The sequence below is a fragment of the Maylandia zebra genome, linkage group LG18 (assembly GCF_041146795.1).
Source record: "Maylandia zebra isolate NMK-2024a linkage group LG18, Mzebra_GT3a, whole genome shotgun sequence".
NCBI classification, from domain to species: domain Eukaryota; kingdom Metazoa; phylum Chordata; class Actinopteri; order Cichliformes; family Cichlidae; genus Maylandia; species Maylandia zebra.
Window position 1 is genome coordinate 9,436,408 of NC_135184.1, and position 25,139 is coordinate 9,461,546.

A 25,139-nucleotide genomic window follows, 5' to 3' on the forward strand; every position below is an offset into this window, starting at 1 on the left:
TCTCATGCTGTTTAATTATGCTTCGTCCACAAGTCCTAATTTTTTTCTGGTGATTGACACCTTGTATCTGTTTAGTTGTATGTTTACAGATGCTTGTCATCATATCTGTTCGAGAACCATTTATTAAAATCTTTCTGTACTGGCTATAAATGCTGGAGATAGGAAGTTAAAGTCTCGCTAAAAATATAAATGTATGCAGTGTTTTCATTTTTTTTGCACTAGAGGTGCATTATCCTTTCTAATTTATAAGATAGCTGGTATGTCTCAGAGAAATGAATTTGTACTCAATTCTTTGTAAAATGCAGCACATTTTTGTTGGAGTTCCTGTTTTGACCCTCTTTGATATTTATTCTTTAGAGAAATGAAGGTAGAAATCAGGTGCATATAAAAATGCAGTGTTTTTTGTTGTCATTAGGTATCCAGCTGATGTGAAGGCATTCACACACAGTGGAATGAAAGGCGTGTGGGACAGGGAGAGAGCTGGGCAGCGAATGAAACTTAAGGAGCCGCAGACGTGGGAACGGCTGCTCAGTATGGAGGGCAACAAGGCCGCCACCTGGGAGAAGCTCATAGGTCTGAAAAACAAAAAGCTTAGGCTTTCTATTGAACTGAACAACGTGCACGGGCTTGTTGACCACAGCAGTGCAACCACTGAATCACTTTACCAAGCACATGATGATAGGAAAAAAAATGCATCATCTTTCCCTCTGTGTGTTCAGTGTGTTTCAGAGGTTCATTCCTTCAAGTTAAAAGCCCTCAATCACTCTTTACAACACATCAATGAATTTTATGTTTAAATTAGTTATTTAATATTTAGTACAGCAGACTTTAAAGTAGACAGAGCATGCGTGTATACATAACCTGCAAATACTCAAAGATAAACATGATTACACACACACAGACAGATAATGTCTCCCCTTCGCAGACACCAAGTCTCTTCCATTCATGGCCATGCTGAGAAATCTGAGGAACATGATTACTAAGGGCATCAGTGAGGCTCATCACAACAAGATCCTCAGCAGACTGACCAATGAGGTGAAACACACTATAAATCTTTATTTTAAAGCATATAAAAAGCGAGTAAAAGATGAGTGAAATTGTTTTGCTGTTGAAATTAGCTCATCAGGTTCTCTGTAACTGTTTGTAATTTGTTTACAGAAAGCAGTTGTTCAGAGCCGACAGTTTCCTTTTAGATTCCTTGCTGCCTACAAAGTCATCATGGAGCTCTACGCTATGGGTGAGATGCACTATAGTGCAAAAAACGTTCCATATTCATTATTAAATCAGTATTAGTCTATATTACATCAAATAGGCTAAAATTTAGATGATTCATTGGAATGTATAATTTGGATCAAATATTGGGTGTAATGTGAGGGGAGGCGGGGTGACCCTACAGTCACAGCTGGAATATTTGGGATTTTTTTTTTTTTTTTTTTTTTTTTTTTTTTTTTTTGGCCAATTGACTGCTATTGACTCTGCCAAGATAAGATAAGATGACCTTTATTAGTCCCACAGGTGGGAAATTTGTTTTGAAATTTGTTCAATCAGGTGATTAATTGGCACCTTATATTAGGGATGGGAAACAAGAACCAGCTCTTGTAAAGAACCGGTTCCTAGTAGTCCAATTTCTTGGAACTGTTAGTCTGCTTGCCTATCAATTCCCCTGCTATCAGCTGATTTCAGTTCATGTGTCTAAGAAGGAAAAGATTGGCGCAGTCTGCAGCGTAGATATGGACCTTGCTTTTATTTTTATTGCACAAAAGGATGAGAGCACGATGGTAAAGTGGAAACTGCATTATGCTGCTAATAGAACCTCAACTTATTTCAAGCACTTGCGCTGAGAGCATGCTTACACTAAGCTATTCAAAAACCCACAGTGATGTTAAAGCTGAGTGAATGTCAACACAGGCCCAGCAGCCTGACCCTGAACTTCAACAAGTTCACTGATAAGCCGTAAGGCTTCAGCCTCCTTTTCTATTGGTTTTTGTTTCTACAGTAGAATTACTGTGGTCATCTCTGCTGGTTTTCATCATTGCTTTGTGTTCATATTTAAATACTAAGAGAAAATCATATGTGTGTCATTATTAGGATAGGGATTTGTGTTTGTATGTGGGGCTCTAGGCTAAGGTTTATGCTATTAACTGGTTATTATGTGACAGTGCGTTTCAGCATGAAAGTTGCACGAAAGTAACGGAACGAGTAGTATAATGAATTACTTAATTGCTCACAGGAGAAGGTAACACACTGCATTACTTTTAAGAAAAGTGTTCTGTGTGATATGTGTAATACATTACATTTTTAAATAATGATCACAACACCATTTACAACGAAGACAGCAAATACCTCCAACATTCACAAACATTTGACCGCAGAGCATGCAATTTATTTGCAAAAATGCAATGTCTTTGACATACTGCTTAGAGATGGTGGTGGCTCTCAAAGCAGAGCCAATGAAAATCACTAAGAAATCAAATTGATAATTGATATTGACAATGGAATTGCAATTGCTGAATTCATATCAGTTCTGATCTGGTTAGGGCCTGTGCTATAGGGCAACTTCAAGCTTTTACTCCCCAAAACCAAATTGCAGCATTATTTGAAGTGAGCCCTAGGACCATCTCCAAATTGAAGGCTAAGTTTCAACGGTGGATGTCAGAGATGGGCCATGAAGAGGGCATCCCAAGAAGACAACAACACAGGAAGACAGTTTCCTCATCCTGGCAGCACTAGGAACTGTAGGCAGTCTTCTACAGTCTTGGGGGCCAATTGGGAACAGCCAGTCTCTAGTCTGAGAGGGCTGCCATGTCTGCCCTTTACTGTTAGGCCCAATTGTACTGATGTCTGCAACATGTGGACTGTAAGTAATGAGTTTACAATCTGAATCAACTTCAGGCATCCAATCCAATAAACTACACCAAGCAAGAGTCAATAGCAGAATAAGCTGTTTGTGATTAGCAGAGAAATTTTGGGAGGTTACTCAACTCTGCTGCTCAACCCACAAATACGTTTTCCTTACAAAAATAGGACCATTTAAAGTGAAATAAACAGGCTTTCCAACAGTTTAAGATTTATTGCCAAGAGCATTGTTACAACTAAGAATTAATCGGCCACACAAATTTTCATACTTTTTCTGCTAAGTTTATGTGACCAGTTTTAAACTAAAATATGTCAGCAAAATGACACAAAACGTAACCCTCCATAGATGAGGTGTAAACATCTGTGAAAAACAAAAAAACACACATAGCACTTCTCCTTTCAATCTTTTTTTCTTTTAGCCTCTGCAGTACAGCAACAACTACCCTCTGCCAACAAGATCCTGATGGACATCCTGAAGAAGATTCCCAAAAGCCAGCGCTTAAATCGGCTGACGTGGGAAACGACTAAAAAGAGCAGGATCAGGCTGACACTCAGGGTGCCGTTTATCTCTCGAATGTATAGAATGAAGAAGGCCCAGCTCATAAAAGCCAAGTATGTGAATGTTATTTTTGAGTTGGTGATAATTACTTTTCCTTTTAGCTTTAGTTAATTTTGGAAAAAAACAAAAACATTCCTGGTTTGCTAATCTTTACACTGCATTGTTTGGATGTTTTCTATATATAATTTGCTTTTGCAGTGATGCACAGGTTACAAAAGCATCACATGAAGAAAATGTAAATATATACTGCCACAAAACTGCTTATAATGACATCGAAAATGTTTTTATGTTGCAGATCGGTTCAGATTAAAATGTATTTGGTAGTGAGAAAAAGAATCAATCTGCACAGAGTGTAAGACTAAAGTTTTCTGTATGTGTGCAGTCAGAGGAACTACACTGTTGCACTGTTGGACCGTTACCGTAAAGCTCTGGAAACTGCCGTTCAGATCTCCTGTCGTCACAACGTGCCTCCGCTCCCTGGACGGACACTTATCCTGCTCTCTCCGGGCATCTATTACGATCAGTCTGCGATCAAGAAACTGGACTTCTGCCTGCCTCCTGACCCAGAGGAACAAGAAAATGAAGAAAAAGAGGCAGAAAACCCAAAACCGAAACGCAGGAAGACGAATATCGAGGATCATGACAAACTCACTCCAAGTGTAACTCCCTATATTTTTATTTTTTATTTTTTTTGTGTCTGGAAAAAGTTTGGTATATTAAAATGACGGAGCCTGTTAACCTCTCCACCCATTTATTTATCATGTATCTTGACAGAAGATAGAGGTTGCAGTTTTGCTCGCTCTGATGATCTCCAGCAGTACAGAGGATTGTGAGTTGTGCATAACTTATTCCAATCAGTGGAAAGAAGCAAAGCTGAAGTCTGATGTCCTGTTGGAAAATGTCAGAAGTGTGCTCAAGCAAATAAAGGTCCATATTCTGTTATAGCATCTTAATCTTTATTTGTTTTTGATTTGAGAAATGAAGATTATTGCTATTAGTATTGTTCTTAAACCAAGCATGGTAAACTATACTTATAGTTGTTGATAGAGGACAACTGTGCAAACTGCTATAAAGTTTGCTTTCTTTTGCAGAACATTTATGAAGACAACTCTGAAGAATGTGACACAGCTTACTTTGACAGAATATTAAAGAGCAAAAAGGTTAGTTTTTTTTATGTGTAATTTGTGATGATGCGTTTGCCTGCAGAGGTGTAACACAGGAGTTGTTTTCACCTACACTTTCAGTTTTCTGTTTCACGCTTTCACTAACATCTCTCTGAACTGTATTTTCTTACTCTCTGCCATATCGTTTTGAGCTATTTTTATAACAAAAATATTTAATATGATTAGTTTTTAAATAATCCTGCTGTATCCCTACTGTTAACTTCACTCCTTTCACTCGCAAACAGCAGCTTTAATAATAGACTTAAGTTACTGTTTTCATTGCCTGGATGGGTCATGAGCTTTACAGTTGCAGAATTTTTCGTGCCTGTACATGGCACAGATGAGTATCTACAGCTCCTGTAAGAAGGTGGCACAGTACTGTTTTTCTGCCTGCTTTTCAGGTTCACTCACATAAGTTTCTTTCTTAAATTCACTTAAATACTTTTGAAACCTCAGGTGAGCAACATCATCGTGCTGTCTGAGTCCTGGCTAAGTACAGAAGTCAGCTTTGTCATCAGGAACTACAGGACGGAAATAAACAGCAGTTCCCTTGTAGTGCACATTTGTTCAGATAGGTAATGGTGGTTTTTTTGTTTGTTTGTTTGTTTTTATTTATTTTTGCTGTTCTGTCAGGAACAGCAAAAACGGTCATCACTGGGATGATAAAACTCAAATATGCAATAATTTGCAATGTTTGGTTTTAGTGATGGAAACTCAGAAACCCTCGACAGGAACCACATAGTGCTGACAGGCTTCAGTGAGCAGGTGCTGAGGTAAAATGCATAATTTTTTATTATTCATATAAACGATATAAATGTTGCATCCATTGGCACAGTAAGGTGTTATAATAATATTGATAACAACAAGCGTTTATTTCACTTGATGTTTAGTCATCGTTCATCTTTTAGCCAATATGATTATTTACTTTCTTGCCACAATGAAACCATTGATGCCACTTCTATATTTTTTTGGTTGAGTGTGAAACTGGAATCAACAGCTGGTTAGCTTAGCTTAACACGAAGCTGGAGAAAAAGAGCCTCTTGAGTAAAATGTAATATCACATTTGTTTAATGTCCTGAAAAACTAATAATAATAGCAGCAGGTTACTCTGTTAAGCCATTATCTCAACACTATTATTAGAGTTACAGTGGAAAGATGCAAAATATATGGGAAGAAACATCATAAAACTCCAGCTAGGACCTGTACTGAGCACTCACTGTTGAAGATAAGAGATAAGATAAGATAAAACTTTATTAATCCCTCGGGTGGGTTCCTCTGGGAAATTCGGTTTCCAAAAGCACAGCACCGACAGAAGTTACAGTTACAGAATATTATATATATATATATACACACACACATATATAAATACAGAGACATATATAAATAAAATATACGAAGGGGATAAATAGAATAAATAGGAATAAAAATACAAGTGAATTGCACATTTCATGTATTGAGGTCTATTGCACCATTGACTATTAACAAAAGTATTGCACAAAAGGTATTGCACAGTGAGGTGAAGAGGCACTACAGCTTAGTTGTTCCCCCCTCCTTTGTCCTCCTGTTTCCCCTCCCTCTCCCCTCCAGAGAGGAGTTAAACAGTTTGATGGCGTGTGGGACAAAGGTTTTTAAGTCTGTTAGTTCTTGTCTTGGGGAGAAGCAACCTGTCACTGAACAGACTCTTCTGGTTGTTAATGGCCGTGTGCAGAGGATGCCCAGCATTGTTCATAATGTCCAGCAGTTGTTTTTAGTGTCCTTTTCTCTGCCACTGTCACCAGAGTGTCCAGCTTCATGCCGACCACAGAGCTAGCCTTGTTTGTCAATGAGGTTTGTCAATGTGCTTCTGGAAGCAGGTTTTGCCACATCACAGGCATCTGGAAACACCTCGAGGAAGCATAAGTTAAATGAACTTTTATTTTCATCCTGATGTGAAAATTGCACGTTTTCAGCAGTTAAACCAATTTAAAAGGATCCTTATAAGTTTTGGATGAGATTAACAAAGCTTATAAGGATTTTTATTGTATGTAATGACAGAATATAAGGTTTAAAAAAGGTTTTTCCACTGGAACGTCCAGTGATGAAGTGGAAGGGGCAGCTGGTCACACCGAAAGTGTGCCCCTCCCATAGACAGAACCTGCCTTTAGTGTTCCTTTGTTTCTAGTTGTCGCTAAACTAAGATGACCAGCTGCATATTATTGTATGGATACAACAAAAGTTTATAGTTATCAAGAAAGTCAATAAATATTTCCCCCCCAATCCTTTTTTTCACTATTTGACCAGGTTTGTGGCAGAGAGAGGATCTTCCAGGCTGCTCGATCACGTGGAGCATTTGGACAAATTATATAACATTCCTCCACCAGAGGGGGGTCAACACTCTCAGACCACGAGCAATCTGGTCTCAATACCAACAAGCCCAAAATTAAGGTATGTTTTACATTTTAAGATGTTTTTTTTCCTCCCTATTTCTCCTCATTAGTTTAACTGTAGTTCCTCCCTCCATCCTCAGATGGCAAGGTGTGCGGGTGTTCATCTCCTCCACATTCAGAGACATGCACTCTGAACGCGACATCTTGGTGCGGAGCGTCTTCCCAGAGCTACGCCGGCGCGCTGCACCACACTGCCTCTACTTGCAAGAGGTAGAACTGCGTTGGGGTGTGACAGAGGAGGAGTCTGAGCGGGCCTCAGAGTTATGCCTGTCAGAGGTGTGTCGCAGCCAGATGCTGGTGGGAATCCTCGGGGAGAGATACGGTCAGGTGCCCCCCAAACCTGACCTACCAGACCTCCCACAGTACAGCTGGGTAAGACTTATGGAACAGACGTAACAGGACAAGCTCTGTAAATGTGACCGGGAAAATACTGGAAAGTACAGAACAAACAGAAAAATATTCTGACCAAACCTGTCACACCGACACTAAACTTAAATGGATTAAGTTATGATCTTTTACAAGAAATCTTTGTAATAATTAAGGAAATGACAGTTGAGTCTAACAATACAAGAATAAATTATAATCCTATATTCCAGACATTAAACAACCAGACTTCTGCCTACATGAATTATAACATTTGTAGAAAATGGTACCAACTATCTTACTAACAACTTACTTTATGCCATATTTATATACATATAAAATTAGATGTTAAATTTTAGATAACAAGAGCAACATATTATAAAGGCAGTCTCTGTGAGAACCAGTTTGCCTCAAAGTGCTTTATATTGTAAAGTAAAGGCCCTAAAATATTACAAAGAAACACCAACAAGCACGGTGGCACGGGGGTTAGCACTGTTGCCTCACAGCAAGAAGGTCCTGAGTTCAATTCTACCATCAGTCAATGGTAGAGTCTGTGTGGAGTTTGCATGTTCTCCCCATGTTTGCGTGGGTTCTCCCTGGGTACTCCGGCTTCCTCCCACTGTCCAAAGACATGCACTTAGTGGGGTTAGGTTAATTGAGGTCTTTGTCTATGTGTTAGCCCTGTGACAGACTGTACCCTGCCTCTTGCCCTAAGATAAGCTCCAGCTGACCCTGAAAGGGATAAGCGGAAGCAAATGGATGGATGGACCAACAAGCACCTGATCCTCTACAAGGACGAACTTAGTGACTGTGGGAGGGAAAAACTCTCTTTTAACAGGGAAAAAATCTCAAGCAGAACCAGGCTCAAGGAGATAAATTAGCACAGTAATTAACTTCATTGATGATAGATACTTCGATAGGTGTTTAATAACTTTATATAACTATTGTGAAACGCGTGAACATTCATATTAGTGATTACATGAAGGTTAAGAAACCTAAAGTGCTGTAGTAGTGCATAACATATAACATTAGAGACAAAAACATCAAGCATAACAATAAATGTGTCACATACCTGACATGTTAAGATGTACAAACTAAATTTAATGATGACTTTTGTTTTAAGTTATAAATCTGAGTTGAAATGAAAGATGAATAATGTATTCTTTGCAGCTGGCCTCAGCCCCAGCAGGTCTGTCCATCACAGAGATGGAAATCCGTCAGTTTCAGGCTCTTTATCCCGACGTAGCACACCAGCGAATGCTTTGCTACTTTAGAGATCCGAACATCATCAAGTATGTATTTTAATTTGATGTTTTTATACATTTTATACATGTTGGGTTTTTGTTTTTTGGGAGTTGATTTAAGTATAGCAGTCCAACAGCAGTATAGCAGAAATGCATCACATTACTTTATCCAGTATTTCTATTGGTGTTCAGTTCAGTTCCTGTGGCTTGGAGATCACATTTTGCGCCTGAATCAACGGACGCTGCACATAAAATGGCCTCTCTGAAGGGAAGACTCTTGTCTGGTGATGTCAAGGTCACAGAAAAGTGAGTCGTCTCAATCATGCTTATAGCACTAAAGCCATAATCTAAGTAGTTTAAAAGTATGCTCTTTCACTGTATGCTCTCTGCTTTTGTTTTTTGGTCTTAAATGTTATGTTTGTACCAAAGTTAAAAGCCTTAAAAGATGAGCAGGTAGGGAAAAGGTCTGCAAATTGCACCAGTTGTATTTTACTTATTTATGTGTCTCACCCCACAGACCATAATAAATAACTAATAAGTTTGATGTGTTGATGTTAATTATTGTCAAATTAGAGTCATAAAGGACATCTTTTATATGAACAGAGTCGCCTGGAAATGTCCAGGTTTCTGTTCGGATCTCTATTGGATAAATTAAATATTTAAATTTAATTTAATAAGAAAATTAACTTGTTTTGTTCCTGCTTTTCAGTCCTGAAAAAGTCACATTTCACTAAATTTCTCTGTGGTATAGTTATTCGTGTGAGTGGGGAGGCGTTGTGGATGGGAAACCATATCTGAAAAACCTGGAGGACTTTGGCAACGCTGTGCTGGAGGACCTTTGGATGGCTGTCAAAAAGCTGTTTGTCGACGTGAGTCTGATAAGCTCTGATTTTGCTTGTAGAGGTAGAATCTTCTGATATGATCCACTTCAGTATCTTTATTCTTAGATTTTCTTCAATGCTGCACCTTACTAATCGACTCAATAAACACTTCATAATTATACATCTCACAGGAGGCTGAGGAGGCTGAGGCTGCATCAGAGGTGTTGGAGCAGGAGGTCCACCAGGAGGCGATGCAGAGGCAGTTTTTTGGCAGGTCGAAGCTTCTGTCTAACGCTGTGGATTTGGTGGAGCAGGCCCAGACCAAAGGAGGGATGATTGTGGTGGAGGGAGGACCTGGAGAAGGAAAAACTGTCTTCATGGTAAATTTCTGAAAGACTTCTAACCTGCTGCATGTGTAGGAAGTGGACATAATGAAAGAAACACCACATGAAGGCATCAAAATTGATTATGGCGTCTGAACTTTTTGAATGTTTTAGAACGAGGTAGATTTTCTGGCATTTTTGCTTGTAACTAATTGATTAATTGATTGGGAGTTTCCTCTCCAAGTTGCATAACAAGCCAACAGTCATTTATTATCTTGTGCACTTCTCAAAGACTCAAGCTCAAAATCTCTAAAAACACATAGTTAGATTTTTAACCTGTAACCTTTTAGGTAAGGAAAGGTTTCATTCTCTCTACCAGGCAATCCCAATTATCATAAGAGGCCAAACATCTTCAGATTTTCAGATGAACGGAAATGAAAAGAAATGCGTTTGAGTTCACGTACTTACTTAGTCTTTACTTTCCAGCTAATTTTCCAAGCGGTCTTTTTAGAGCAGCGGTCCCCAACCCTTTTTGTGCCAAGAACCGGTTTATGTCCGACAATATTTTCACGGACCGGCCTTTAAGGTGTTGCAGATAAATTCAACAAAATAAAACCAGTACCGGTATCAAAAAAGGAAGATTTATTCATAACACACGGGAAAAGACCCAAGGAAACCGAGTTAACGATAAAAACGATTAAAAAAATAACCATAAAAACCCCGAAAACCATAGAGTTCACACCCGACCCTCAACTCGAACTTTGTTTCTTGATATTTTTATTTTGTTTCATTATCTTTTAAGCTGGTATTCAGAGCTCATATGGTCAAATATATTCTGGCCTAAATGTAAATTTATTGTTTCCACACACAGGCTGCTCTAGCTGAGGCCCTCAGGACTGGAGTTAAGTCCAGGAAAAACCTCGTCTGCAATGTAATCTCTTACTCTACAGCCGCCAGCCAATCAGCACACTCTGTGGAAAAACTCCTTCGGTGTCTTGTTAAGTGGCTGAGAAAGATAAAGGGCACAGAGGAGGAATCGCCTTTTCCTCACTCGTATAAGTAAGTAACTTTTTGGTCATGTAATCTGTTCCCTTACAGTGGTTTCCAGCTGTCTGTTTCATGACCGATTTTTTTTTTTTTTCCTTTTCTCAGAGATTTGCTGTCAGAGTTTCACTCCACATTAAGTAATATAAAGAGGAACAAACCTCTGGTGCTGCTAGTTGATGGGGCAGATCTTGTCCAGGATGGCAGAGGTCAGGTCAGCTCTGATTGGATCCCACAGCAGCTTCCACGGGTCACCTGGGGAGAAAAGGTGCTTCATCACACATAAAAAAATAGCAAAGATTTGCAACTCGGATACATTTATTTCAAGGGACCTGCTGCAATTTTACTTATTATAAGTTCAGATACAGCCCATGTTAATCAAATAGATCCTTTTATCCTCTGGTGTGCACAACTTTTATTTTGCATTAAAATATTTGAAAGTTGATGACCTGCAAAAACGAAATCTTATGTGCAGGCGATAAACTCTCCATAATTTTTTCATCCCTGTCTTCATAAACTTTTTTTTATATGTGTAATGTGCAGGGCTGCTCATCCATTTATTTACTTTCGTTACGGTATGTTTCAGTTTTAACTGCACTTAATCTCAAATAATCCTGGTCTTAACAGGGTGTCTGTTTGGTGGTGAGCATCACGTCTAAAGCAGCTCTGTTACAAACACTAACCAAGAAAAAAGGGACGCTCCTGTTTACGCTGGGACAGCTTACCTTGCCAGACCGAAAGGAGATTGTTCAGAAGGAACTGGATGCATTTGGCAAGAAACTCAGCGACTGTGCTTTCAACAACCAGGTTCTTCTTATGATATCTTTGAATTCAAAACATTCTCTGGATGGTTAAATTTGTCTTTTATATCCATCTTTACACTATGTCATGCTTGTGTGTGTTTGTCCAGCTCCAGACACTAATATCCAAGAAGGGAGCAGTCAGTCCTCTTTACTTGCACCTGGCTTGTGAAGACCTGAGGAATTTTGCTTCTTTTGACAAGGTTCAAACTCACTGCTTTAGCCCCCTTCTCTCTGGTATTTTAATTTATGTGACAATTTTAATCTAACACGTAACTACAATAAAGGTAATAAAGAAATGCTGAAATATTAATACAGTGTTTGGTGGAAGATTACTAAAATACTTGAATATTTATTTAATTTTACATATAGGAACATGGAGGTGGGTAGAAAAGTAATTTAACCAGTAAATCGACACATTCACACTCAGCTCTCTCTTCCACAATAAACCAGTGCAGGATCTGCTTGACTGCAAATGAACTGTTGTGCAAATTATTTTGCTTGGTATATATTTCCTCTAAACTTTAGACTTCATTGTCAGCCTCCATATCTGTTCCCACATTAAACGGTCTTCAACTTGCCGGCTCCTTATACCATGTGATGTCCAGTAGTCCATTAGAGTAACCAACTGCCAGGAGAATTTGTTGTTTACCTGTTTGCCCTTTATCCTGCCACCTCCTGTGTGCAGAGGTAGCTTCTTATGTACACACTAGTTGCATCCTATATTTAAGAAAAGGCATCTTTGTACATCATTGTCTGGAGTTCATGTGTGAAAGCGGCTTCTGTGTTTGCGTCCTAGCTGAAGGAGAGCCTGCAGGACTTGCCGCAGTCTCTGAGACAGCTGGTGCAGTACAGCCTGCAGAGACTCTGCTCACAGTACAGAGGCATGCTGGGACTCCGCTGGGCCCTGGCTACACTCACTGTCAGCACCACAGGTATGATTGATGTCCCAATATCATATGTTAACTGCACATTTATTCTTGAATAAGAATAGATAGTAGGGGTGCAACAATACACAAAATTCACGGTTCGGTTTGGTTCGATACTTTGGTGTCACGGTTCGATATTTTTTCGATTAAAAAAAAAAAAACGTTCATGCCTTTTTAATTTGTCATTTATTAAATTTTCACGGCACATTCCGCACCACATCTCTGTGCGTTCATCATTTGTTTGAAGCCAGCTCACCTCCTGCAACTACTTTTCCGAGAATACGTGCTTCTTTTGTGGTTCGGACTCCTTCTGACATTTCTTTGGAGGTAGAGGAACATCACAGTAATTGCTTAAAGGAGCTTGCTTCTTCGACATCTTTAAGAGTTCTAAACAAATGTCTGTCCTCCTCCTGAAAATCTTATGTATGCAAACACGCGTTGCAACTTCTTATCTTGTGCCCGTTTTTTTTATTTTGACAGCGAATGCGCACCTGCGGACCACTTATGTGCAGCCCTGGTTATTTCGCTTGTCATATTGCAGCCACAGAAATTATTTTGTCCATGAAACCATAAAGCTGCACTTTCTTTTTGCCTTACAGTCTGATTTGTCATAACTTTTCCGTTTTGTGGCAAGCTTTTCTTTGGCTGTCACTTCTTCACCCTGACCTGTCTTACTTGGCTCAGCAGAACTAAAATATTGTGGTGAGCTCAGACAACGAGGAGACGGAGGTATCGTTTGGTCTTGCTTCCCGTGAGCTAGCCAGGGAGCACAGCCGTTTATTGACATCTGCAGAAGAACACTGCCGCTAGCTAACTGCTCAGCGCGGCAACAGCACAGCAACAACAACACACAGGGCGCCCTCTGACCCCGGAAGAACACACCGTCGCAGCGAGAGGGCGTCACCCGTCACTATGGCAACATAAACAAAACATAACTGCACAAACAGAACCCCGAACAGCCCTGACCCGCTACATAGCCCCCACCTAAGGGGTCAGTCGTCCCCGACGACCCCATTACCCCACACAAAGTCCTGCAAATGTCCAGGTGCCTTCTTTTGGCACACCGGCCGGTCACGACCGGCGGGGGAAAAGTCACTCGGGTCAGAACATGGGGTGCCACCATCATCCCACTTCTGACACCAATGTGGCGAGCTCAGACAACTAGGAGACGGAGGTATCGTTTGGTCTTGCTTCCCGTGAGCTAGCCAGGGATCACAGCCGTTTATTGACATCTGCAGAAGAACACTGCCGCTAGCTAACTGCTCAGTGCGGCAACAGCACAGCAACAACAACAACAACACACAGGGCGCCCTCTGACCCCGGAAGGACACACCGTTGCAGCGAGAGGGCGTCACCCGTCACTATGGCAACATAAACAAAACATAACTGTACAAACAGAACCCCGAACAGCCCTGACCCGCTACAATATGTATCCTGCTGCTTTTACACACGCACTCGCATAACGCTCAGCGATTCTCTGCGCGCGATCAACCTCTCACATGTTTAAGCTTGCTGCGGGAGATTTCACTTGTCATGTTTGCATAGTAAGCTAACAATTGATAAGACTATGTCAGAGGAATTGGTGCGCAAATTATCATCACTCACCAATCAGTGCTGTCGCTCTCTATACACAGTTCGCAGGATTGCAAAGTGAAAGCAAAAAACAAGCGCAAATTCAAACGCGATTTCAATATGTCACATATTGACAGTGGCTCACCAATGCCAATGACATAATTACCCAGCTACATTTCCGAAAGAATGCAAAACCATTGACATATATTTTTCCTTCCTACGATAGCCTGACGGGCAGGGCAGAGATAGATTTTGGTAGCCCGACTGGAAAAATCGGGATGTCGGCGATTTTGCGAACCCTGTATCTGATTGAGGAATCACTCATCTTTGGAAAAGAGTTTATTACAGAGAAATGGCTCTTTCCAAAATAAAAGCTATACTATACGCTTCTTCTGGGCTATATTCTCAGCAGCATATTAAACATATCAGGTCCCCATAAGAAGAATCATGTGCTAACGGCTGTCTAAATGACTCGGGTAAAGTTTGTAGCATGCCTGCTTGTTGTTTTTGTCTGCTTCCACTTGTCTTTGCACTAGGATGATGTCGGTGTAAATGTGCAGTCATATTTGTTGTGTTCCCACTAGTGCTGTCAGCGTAAATCTGGTTGAAATGACGTTAACGCCACAACACGGCAAATCTCCGTTAACGAGCTACCGCGGATCGCCCATGCATGGGGCTGGACGGCCAACACCTTAACAAGCTAACTGCGCTAACACACTAGCTCCCACCCATGTAATTGAGCATTGCGTGGCACATCCAACATACTGTTTTACTTTAGTCCATGACGCGCTTACCTTCAGGGTCATACCTCACATGAAAACCAAAATAGTTCCAAACGCCAAATCTGAATGAGGGTGGGGGAGGTTCAATTTGCCATGTTGCAAGGAGAGCTTAACTTCTGTCTCGCTAGCTTGCCCTGCGCTCAGTGAATCTGCTTTGGACTACTCCGCCTAGGCTGCACTGTGGAGCGCAGATCCACTGAGCGCTCAACACAGACAGCATCGTCAGAAGGAAAGTTGATAAAATAAATATAAAATTTATTTTGTATTGTTCGATACATATGGGTACCGAACCGAAAGCACTGTATCGAACGGTTCAATATCGATACGAGTATTGTTGCACCCCTACAGAGTACATACACGGTGTAAAATACAAATTACTATCGTATCATCATGTTTTTACAACACCATAACTTTTACCTCCACTCATCAAAGTTAAATACCTCCACCTTTGGAAATTTAATTGTAAACTAAATATGAAGTAGTAACTTAGTAAACAGAGACATTCATTGAAATTCACCATTTTCCTCTTTCTATCTTATTAATCGCCTAATAACCTCTTTTTTTGAGGTCATTTATGTTTGGATACAGCGTCAACTCCACACTTAAACTGTTTCACAGGCTCTGTCCACACACAGAAACACAAATCTTTTCCTGGCTGTATACACATTGAATGCAGTGTACCTTTTATAGTTGTTGCCTCAGACTTTTGGAAAACACTTCAAATAAGATGAAACCTTATTTAAAAACTTGTTGCTGTTGTTGTTGTTTTTAATAATAATAACTTTAATAAATCTCATCTTATATGTATAATAGCTCAATCAATGTTCATACACTCCTTCTAACCAGAAGTCTGATTTGAGGAGTGAGCGTAAACTAAAGTGACCTACTCTGCCTCAACGTTTCCTCCTTTTCATCCACAGGCCTGAAGGAGAGAGATTTATACTCTGTGTTGAACACATGCAATGATTTGTCTTTACGGGATGGACAAGTCACATGGCAGGAAGTGCTGCAGTTGTCCAGAGAGCCCAAAGGACGCATTCCTATGGCAACCTTCACCCGCATAGTGCAGAGTTTACAAAGGTATAAGCCCAGAGCATATAAGCATATTATTTAAGTTTTATGACATATTACGTTGTGTTCATGGAAAAAGAGGCAGTGGTCTGTGTGGTTTCTTGAGATTCCTTTAATAATTCATAATACTGTATTGTTATTATGTAATTATTTGCATTCTCTTTCTTTACAACTCAGATATTAATAAGAATAAACAATATCCTTTATTTTCCCTTTTCTTCCCTTTAAGTTTTTGTCTCAGGTTTCGATCAGAGTGTGTTTAGAGTTTTAAGCCATATTACAAAGTTTTAAATAAGCATTACACTTGAATCTTTTCCTGCAGTCTGATTGGTCCATCTCATTGCCACAATACTGACGACCTGCTGGCTTTAACCAATCCGGAGGTGAAGCAAGCCTTTGAGGACTTTTTTCTCCCCACAGAAAGTGACAAAACCAGAGCTCACCTCACACTGGCAGGTAAAGTACTCATAATTAGCTTTTAGTACACTGAGTGTAAACCGCTGTAAATGTATTGGTGAGTTTTTTGGGGTTTTTTCCCACAGCTCATCTGTGGACACAAGCTGACCCTCGGGGCCAAAATACCTTCCTTCATTGTGAAGCCAACTCTATCACGCACCTGCCTTCTAGCCTGGTTAGGAATCTTCCATCATTAATTCATGCTGCGCAACATGAATATTAATAAAATTCAGCAAAAAAACCAATACAGTAATTTATTATAATTACCGCAGATAAAGCACAATATATTGTATTGTATAAGTCCTAATCTTGTGGGAATCATAGCTACAGTTGATATTTCTTGAAGATTTTAACTTCTCACTGCTTTTGTTTGGCTTTGTTTAGATTCAAAGTGGACAACTGGGGGAACTTTCTTTCCTGCTTTCCAGCTATTATTTCCTTTACGCTAATGTGCGCCACGGCTTCCTGCACCACCTCCTGGAGACATACAGCTGGTATGGTGAGTAACTTTCTGAAGCCTGTTAGGTGGGTTTCCTTTTAAATTTTTACATCTCTTCTGTGTGCAGCTGTGTATATTTTAAAATGTGTTTTTTTGAGATTACACTCCTCAAAAATTCCTGATATTTATATCCTGTAATTTCTGCAGATAAGAACCAAGAGTCTGCACCATCATGTAAGTGCTTAAAAGTACTTTACCCACAAATCCTTGCCAGGTGTTTGTTTTATTCATTCCAGTTTCTTTTTGTCCTCTCAGCTTCCATCCAGGACGATTTAAAGGATTGCCGTAATTTCTTGCGGCGTCACGCCTCCACACTCTCCTCCTGGCCAGCTCTTTTCATTCAGCAGGCCCTCAATGAACCTCAAGAGACCTCTGCTCACACCTGGGGAAAAGGCATGGTGGGCAAAGGAGGAGTGCGGGTAATTGAGTGTCTGAACATTGATGGGAACAGTGATGGTGAAGAAAAAAGGTAAGGGGTTCTCCTTCAAGGTGATTTTTTTTTTTTTTTATTGTCAGTAGAAGAGTTCTTGATGTCTCTTACTGTAATAAAAGTGGTCATGCAGCACTTTAAAAATATATTAAGACAAAGGTTTTAGCACCAACATGAACTTAAAAGTATAACAATAAGTTTCACCCGGAGAAGTCATACTTTAAAGCAGGGATGGGGAACTCCAGGCCTTGAGGGCCAGTGTCGTGCAGGATTTAGATCTCACCCTGGGTCAACACACCTGAATCAAATCATTAGTTCATTACCAGGCCTCTGAAGAACTTCAAGACATGTTGAGGAGGTAATTTAGCCATTTAAATCAGCTGTGTTGGATACAGGACACATCTAAAACCTGTAGGACACCGGCCCTTGAGGCCTGAAGTTCCCCTTCCCCTGCTTTAAAGGGATGTGCTATTTTCAGATATATTTTATACAGAAAATGAAGATAAGGTTCATAATTCTGTGTTAACTGGGGTCTAATCCTCTAAAAAGAACGGAAAGTCCATTGTGTTGTACCGCCATGTTTCTGCAGTAGCTTTGCAGAACTTGATGGTATCTCCTGACCACTAGAGGTCACCAACTGAAGTTTTTTTTTTTTTTTCCTGAAGGCTTTTTGCCTGTTGTCCAAGAGTACATATTTTTGGGGCTAAAAATAAAATAATCTTTCTGCATCTTTTCTGCAATGTATACTGTAAATTGTATATGCTTATATTATAGGAAATGGTAAATGTACTTGTGGGATCAGTAATACCAGCAGAAGTACAAAACAAATAAGATATATGTGTATGTTGGATAATATAGTCCATATTGTTTTATTGTGTTGATATTCTTGTGCGTTTGAACTCCTGAACTCAGCGAGCTGCTGTCAACCTTCCCCTCGGAGCCCACCTCTCTGGTTGTGAGCCAGGATGACCAGATGATGGTGGTTGGTACTGGCGAGGGAACTCTACATTTCATCCACACGCAGACTGGACAGGTAAAAATGTGCTTGTTTTAAACACATTTTATAACGTTGTGGATCAACTCAGCAGCTTGTATTCATGCTTTGAATTTGTGAGATCAGTAGCAGACTGGATTCATTGACCATGTTTGTGTGTAGTTAATTTCCAGTTGGTATTTATTGTCATTAATGTGAACTTTATGCGTTTGCTGTTTTTATTTCTAGCTGAGACATTTTCTACCCTGATTAAACAAAAATAAATTCATACATAAATAATGTGCTGTCACACTTGCTGAGAATAAGAAGCCTTTAAAATGTCTAATATGCACTTTCTCCTGGCTGTGAGCAGGAGGTGAAGTCTCTGATCAGCAGCTGTGACGGCATCTCGAGCTGTGTCTTCCTGAAGGACTTACGACTTGCTACCACCTCCTTTGATGGGCGAATAGAAGTGTGGGACATTGAAAATGGATGCAGGTGTGAGAAGGGTTAAAAGATTGGTTTAGATTTAATTTTTTACAAATATAGCACCGAATCTTTAAAGTCATTTTACTTGTGTTTCTGTAGGACTGACGTTATTGATGGCCACACTAATATGATAACAGGAAGTGATGTCACTGCAGACAAGAAGCACCTCGCCACGGTTTCCCTCGACTGCATGATTAAAGTAACACTAAAAAGATGTTTGTGTTTTTCTGCCTCGACTTCTGTCTTGATTCAGTATCATGTGAAATAGGACCTCAGGAATGCCAGCGCATGTGGATCAAAAACAAACAGTGTTATGTAATTTAGTTTTGTAGAGTGTTCATTGAACGAAATAATCTTCAATATCAGCTAGATTGTAATTAAGGTTCACAGAAAGGTAGAATATGTCCACTATTTTTCCAGCGTCTGTGTATAATAATGTTCAACACTTATGATTATGAGTTTAGCCAAAGTTGAGCAGCCCTTATGTAGCTACAGTTGCATAAAAAAGTAACTTTGCTTTCTTTTTTTCATAATCATTGGAAGTTGAAATTGTTCTCTAGCTCTAGTCTGTCCCCCTGAGGGTGAAAGTGATGATTAAGTGATGATATGTTGTTAGTCATTTGTGCAGCTGCTTTGTTATGGTTTACAGCCTGACGCTGCACTGCCAGGTTTGACATCGTTCCTCGACTGTATTAATCAAACCTGTTTCTTCTCTTCAGGTGTGGTCTTCTGATAAAGGTACTGAAGTGTCCTCCGTGCTCAGCAGAAGCCCTATGAACTGTGTGACCTTTGACCCTAAGGGTCACCTTCTGGCTGCTGGCTGCTGGAATGGAAATGTGATCATGTGGAACTGGCTCAAGAATAAAAAACTAACAGTGAGCTCAATGCTGTGAATGTTGCAATGTTATTTCATTTTCACCATGAATGTATGTTAAAAATACATAATCAGTTCTACTAAAGATCTACAGGAGAAAAAAAATTGGACCATAAATATAACTGAAGTATGGAATATCGGAACCAATGAAAACATGTGTCTACAAAAGGGGGTGTGGTCTATTGAAACTGAGATATTTATTTTTAATTTCAGTTCTTTAGCAGAATAGGGCTTTTTTGAAAGTATTATTATTATCATTAATTATTATTATTATTATTATTATTAGAGAACAGCTGAAAGAAGAACTACTTCAGATAATGCACTCACTGTTTTTCTCTCTCTCCATCAGTCCCTGTGCGGCCACACACGATCAGTGCGCAGCCTCTCTTTTTCTCCCTACTCCTCCATGCTCTGCTCTGGCTCTGTGTCTGGGGAGGTGAGGGTGTGGTCAGTGCCCACCTCCACCTGTGTGGGATGTTTCCAGGCTCACTGTGAAGCCACAGAGTCCCTCACCTTCCTGGAGGAAGGATCCATGCTTCTGAGCGCTGGCTCTGATCACATGGTGAGACATCAGTCAGCACATAATAAAGCTTCTGCTTTTCCCTTCAAATGTTGCTTATTTTAATAACCATTTGGTTTTGTATAAAATAACTTTTGGTTTAAAACGTCTTGATGCATTCTCAATCATCCAGGTAAGTAAATCTCCGAACGTTGATTCTGTTCATCTGGATGTAGAGTTTTCAGAAAACTCTACGTCCAGATGAACAGAATCAACGTTCGGAGATAGCCTTTTGTTGTTTTCTGATTTATCTGAGATGACTGATATGACACTGCTGTTTATTTTCTCAAAAACGACCTCAAAAAGCACCACCTCTGAAGCAGTCATAGTGCAGTTATCAGGAGAAAGTCAGTGCAGGAACAGGCACCAGTATCTTCTCACAAACAAAGATTTCAGTGATTATAAAGCTAATCATCACCACCTCCCATTTCTGTTTTTTCTGTTCAAACAGCTCAACCTCTGGTCTGGAGGACTTGGACGTTCTGTCACTGAATTAAAATGTGATGATGTAAGTTCTAATATTTTGCTGGACCCCTTTTAACTTTAATGATGCTGCACATTTACAAGGATCTTGTACTGATGATGTTAAGTGTTAAGGTGGGGCTCTATTGATGGAAAAACCTGTTCATTCATATATTCATGAATTTCAGCATCTTCATGTTCATGTTTTTTTTTTTCTTCTTCTTCTTCGTCAGTGGATGCAGGAACCACCTCTGAAAAAGCTAAAGGCTGTAACGTCTCAGCCTGCTGCTCTGTGTGTGGCTGTGAATGGAGACTATGTTGCTGTGGGATACCACGCTGATGGCATCAAACTTTTCAGCCTCAGATCAGGTGTGTTGTGAGCTACGAATGTTTCAAAAATGTTTACCAGATGGAATCACTACAAGAAAGTGTGTGTGTGTGTGTGTGTGTGTGTGTGTATGAAGTGGGGCCAGTGGCTCAAAAAAGACATCTCTGGCATTAAAATTCAAAGCATCTCCTCTAGGTTTTTTCCTTTCTTGCTCTTTTTAAGTGTGTGCACTATAAAAGAAACAAACTGTACCAAAATTAATTTTTCAGGTGAGAAGATTTGGGCCTCCGTGGACCTGGACGTGTCTGTACCGTGCATGCTGTGGGTCATTTTAGAAGCAGAGCAGACCGACACCGATCTGCTGGTGTCTGGAGGAAGTGACAAATTTCTGCGGGTGTGGAAGAGAAAACAAGAAGAGGAGGGAATGACGGAAGTCCTGGAAATGGTGGGAGTGTTTGGTGTGCAATCGGGCACCATCCAGGCACTCGCACAAAACTCCACGTACCTGGCGACAGCTTCAGGTAGGTGTGATTGGTGGTAGTGATTATGCTTTCTTCTCAGGGTATTATCAAAAGTTTCTCAAGTTCCAGTCAGTTTGACTTATGTCTAAAAATGTTTTACAATGTTGCTCTTTGAATTAGATGACTTCACCATTGGGCTGTGGTTATTGTCTGATCTGACCTGTGACCCTCCGATCCAGCCAAATTCAATACTGAGGGGCCACAGTGGCGGAGTCACGTGTCTGGCTTTCAGTCCAGATGGTGCACAGCTGCTGTCTGGTGGAAAAGATCAGGTACCTGTAACTCTTCCCCCCCTTATGAACCTTATGAGAGTACCTCAATAAAAGGTTACAACTGTGAAATCAGTATGAGAGGGGGAGAACGTTGTCTCATTTGAGAGGGTGAAATCATGAATTCTGGGTTATTCTTACTTAAAAAAATAAAATAATAATAATATTAATAATGATATCATGTAGTTGCAGTGCTTCATAGATTCAGATTAGGGATACTGCCTACTGAACATGTAAGATTTTTTGGTACACTTAAATTACCTTATAAGGTAACTAAAACTCCATCCATCCATCCATCCATCTTCTTCCGCTTTATCCGGGGCCGGGGATAAAGAGCTGGTCCAGTGTTTCGCGACCAGGACAAAAACTGCATTGTTCCTCCTGTATCTGAGGTTCGACTAGTGGACAAACTCTCCTTTCCAGCACCCTGGCATAGACTTTCCCAGGGAGGCTGAGGAGTCTGATCCCCCTGTAGTTGGAACACACCCTCCGGTCCCCCTTCTTAAAGATGGGGACCACCACCCCGTTCTGCCAGTCCAGAGGTACTGCCCCTGATCTCCACGCAACATTGCAGAGGCTTGTCAGCCAGGACAGCCCTACAATGTCCAGAGCCTTCAGGAACTCGGGGCGGACCTAATCCACACCAGGGGCTCTGCCACCAAGGAGTTGTTTAACTGCCTAAGTGACCTCTCCCCTGGAAATTGGCGGGTCATCCCCAGACTCTGCTTCCTCCTCGTAAGACATGTCAGTGGGATTAAGGAGGTCCTCGACGTATTCCTTCCACCGCCCGACAATTTTCTCAGTCGAAGTGAGCAGCGCTCCACCAGCACTATACACAGTGCAGGTAGAGCACCACTTTCGCCTCCTGAGTTGCCTGACTGTTTGACAGAATCTCTTCGAGGCAGTCCGAAAGTCTTTTTCCATGGCCTCTCCGAACTCCTCCCCCACCCGAGTTTTTGCTTCAGCCACTGCCCGAGCTGCATTCCGCTTGGCCTGTCGGTACCTGTCAGCTGCCTCCAAAGTCCCACAGGCTAGCCAAGCCCGATAGGACTCCTTCTTCAGCCTGGTGTCCACCATTTGGTTCGGGGGTTACCACCACGACAGGCACCAACCACTTTGCGGCCGCAGCTCAATGCAGCGGCTTCGGCAATGGAGATGCTGAACATGGTCCATTCGGACTCAATGTCCCCACTCTCCCTCGGAATGCTGTTGAAGCTCTGCCAGAGGTGTGTGTTGAAGATCTCACGGACTGGGGCCTCCGTGAATCGCTACCTTATCGTGGTGGAGGGGTTCCCATGGGCTATGTTGTCCGGGGGCTTTTGCCCCCGATAGGGTCTCCCATGGCAAATTGGTCCTGGGTGAGGGACCAGACAAAGAGCGATTCAGAAGACCCTTATGAGGAGAACATTGAAGGAACAGTTTAGCCTGACGGGATAGGGTTATCGGGCCCCGCCCTGGAGACAGGCCTGGGGAGGGTGCCCGAGGGCGAGTGTGCCCGAGGGCGAGCGTGTGGTGGCCAGGCCTTAGTCCATGGGGCCCGGCCGGGCACAGCCCGAAAAGGGGACATGGGCCCATCCTCCCGCAGGCCCACCACCCGCAGGTGGTGCCGTAGGGGTTGGGTGCATTGTGTGCTGGGTAACAGCCAGGAGCGGAGGCCCTGGCGGACTGATCCCCGGCTACCAAGACTGGCAATTGGGAACTAAAACTCATGTAGTGTAATTAAAAGTGTAGTGTTTCAGTGTGGAATGCAGAAAAATAAAGCACATAAAACATAAACACTAACAGTAGCTGATTAAATGCACTTGTTATGTTCTACCTCTGGAGAGAGCTACATTGGTTTTCTCTTCATCTGTTATCATAAACATTTGATTGTTTCAGGCTCTGATGGTGTGGGATGTGACTGCTCCTGCTGTTCGTTCTAAGACTCTGCCTCATGCTCACCGAGACTGGGTCACAGGCTGCGTTTGGACTCCAGATTGTGTGGTTGGTCTTCTTTTTCTTTTTTTCTTTTCATATTTTGTTTGTGTCATAAAGCAGTGGTTCTGAAAGTGGGATCTGTGGTCCACAGCCAAGAGATCAAATTAATTATATATACAAAGCTGTGATGTTATATTAAAATGGGGATGGAGGCATGTCGAGACCAACCAAACAAGCGTCCTTTGTCCTTTACTACAATCACAGTTATTGTAGGACAGTGGAAAGAAAAATACAAATAGTGGCCTTTGCCTGATCCTTGTCGGGGTTATGAGTGGTGCTTTGAAAATTTTCTCCCCTGTTTAGTGTCATTGGTGCTAAAATGTCTCACACCTGACTCCATATTGCACTGTTACCTCACAGTACAACAAGATCAAATTCAACAGGGCAACTAAGGAAAAGCAACAGGTGGCATCACAAGATTTCATGTAAAAATTCTTTAGTCGTATGTACTGTATTCATGATAGTTAAACTGTTTATGGTCAAGTCTTTCAATTTAAAAATAAAAAATAAAGAAACTTAGTCAAGAATTGCTGTACAGCTATATTGTAGAAAGGTTTTGTGGAAAAATTTGGCTCATTTAGTTAATAAACAGTGTATCGAAGAGGGTTGCTGTACATGTTTGGGTTGTTTTTGTTGTTGTTGTTTTTTGGGTGGGTGGGGTCTATGTGTTTGTTTGTTTTTAAACTAATTTTCTGTTTCTTTTTTTTTTTTTTTTGGAGCCTAAAGTGTCCACATTTGGCTAAGAAGATGGAGTGTTAATTTATCAGCTAAGGCTAGCAAGCTTGGAAGCAATGCACAGACACGCATATCTGATAATTACATCTAAGTAACATACAAGTGCTTTCAAAAATGTGTTTTTTGTTTTTGTTCCAGTTAAGCTCTTCAAATGACGGCAGACTTTGTTCGTGGGACCTTCAGGTTGGGCAGTGTCTGAGGGAAATCTCCTGGACAAGTCCACTTACCTCTGTCTGCTGTCTGGTGAGTCACTTATGCAGCTTTAAGTAAATAAGCTCTCTATATTGTGTACAATGTAAAGAACTGTTTAACTATAGCATGAAATTGTCTTTTTCTTTGGTTTGATAAATTATTTTCTTTGTTGACCTGCTCTGTCGTGCTTTCTGTGGGCAGGGACAATATGTGATAGCCAGCTGTGCAGAGGGGGCACTGCATGTCTGGAAGTGGGAAACAAACACTGAAATCTGCCATATTTCTGCTCACATGAGACGCATACACCACTGCTCTCTCCTCCCAAATACAGGTACCTGAGAAAACATGCTGGGAAGTGATTACACACATAGTCTCCTCCTCTTTCCATCATTCAGTACGCTGTATTGAGTTAATACTGCATA

At 41.0% G+C, this 25,139-nt stretch overlaps 1 protein-coding gene across 2 annotated transcripts in view; it reads left to right on the forward strand.

Moving 5' to 3' along the window:
- The window catches only part of tep1 (telomerase-associated protein 1), a 38,776-nt gene that overhangs the window by 6,404 nt on the left and 7,233 nt on the right, over positions 1-25,139 (forward strand). For both annotated transcript variants that reach the window (XM_004555203.3, XM_004555204.6), the window contains exons 9-46: positions 416-573; positions 926-1,035; positions 1,159-1,237; positions 3,276-3,468; positions 3,798-4,074; positions 4,190-4,342; positions 4,507-4,575; positions 5,035-5,153; positions 5,283-5,351; positions 6,859-7,002; positions 7,085-7,376; positions 8,538-8,659; positions 8,804-8,917; positions 9,363-9,480; positions 9,624-9,812; positions 10,627-10,814; positions 10,908-11,067; positions 11,427-11,606; positions 11,710-11,802; positions 12,399-12,534; positions 15,803-15,962; positions 16,276-16,409; positions 16,496-16,584; positions 16,794-16,908; positions 17,056-17,082; positions 17,164-17,377; positions 18,251-18,371; positions 18,685-18,809; positions 18,900-18,999; positions 19,520-19,675; positions 20,024-20,236; positions 20,685-20,741; positions 20,929-21,064; positions 21,293-21,544; positions 21,665-21,816; positions 23,692-23,796; positions 24,664-24,768; positions 24,919-25,048. In XM_004555203.3, the coding sequence (XP_004555260.3) occupies positions 416-573; positions 926-1,035; positions 1,159-1,237; positions 3,276-3,468; positions 3,798-4,074; positions 4,190-4,342; positions 4,507-4,575; positions 5,035-5,153; positions 5,283-5,351; positions 6,859-7,002; positions 7,085-7,376; positions 8,538-8,659; positions 8,804-8,917; positions 9,363-9,480; positions 9,624-9,812; positions 10,627-10,814; positions 10,908-11,067; positions 11,427-11,606; positions 11,710-11,802; positions 12,399-12,534; positions 15,803-15,962; positions 16,276-16,409; positions 16,496-16,584; positions 16,794-16,908; positions 17,056-17,082; positions 17,164-17,377; positions 18,251-18,371; positions 18,685-18,809; positions 18,900-18,999; positions 19,520-19,675; positions 20,024-20,236; positions 20,685-20,741; positions 20,929-21,064; positions 21,293-21,544; positions 21,665-21,816; positions 23,692-23,796; positions 24,664-24,768; positions 24,919-25,048 (5,354 nt within the window). The remainder of the gene's footprint in view (positions 1-415; positions 574-925; positions 1,036-1,158; positions 1,238-3,275; positions 3,469-3,797; positions 4,075-4,189; positions 4,343-4,506; positions 4,576-5,034; positions 5,154-5,282; positions 5,352-6,858; positions 7,003-7,084; positions 7,377-8,537; positions 8,660-8,803; positions 8,918-9,362; positions 9,481-9,623; positions 9,813-10,626; positions 10,815-10,907; positions 11,068-11,426; positions 11,607-11,709; positions 11,803-12,398; positions 12,535-15,802; positions 15,963-16,275; positions 16,410-16,495; positions 16,585-16,793; positions 16,909-17,055; positions 17,083-17,163; positions 17,378-18,250; positions 18,372-18,684; positions 18,810-18,899; positions 19,000-19,519; positions 19,676-20,023; positions 20,237-20,684; positions 20,742-20,928; positions 21,065-21,292; positions 21,545-21,664; positions 21,817-23,691; positions 23,797-24,663; positions 24,769-24,918; positions 25,049-25,139) is intronic.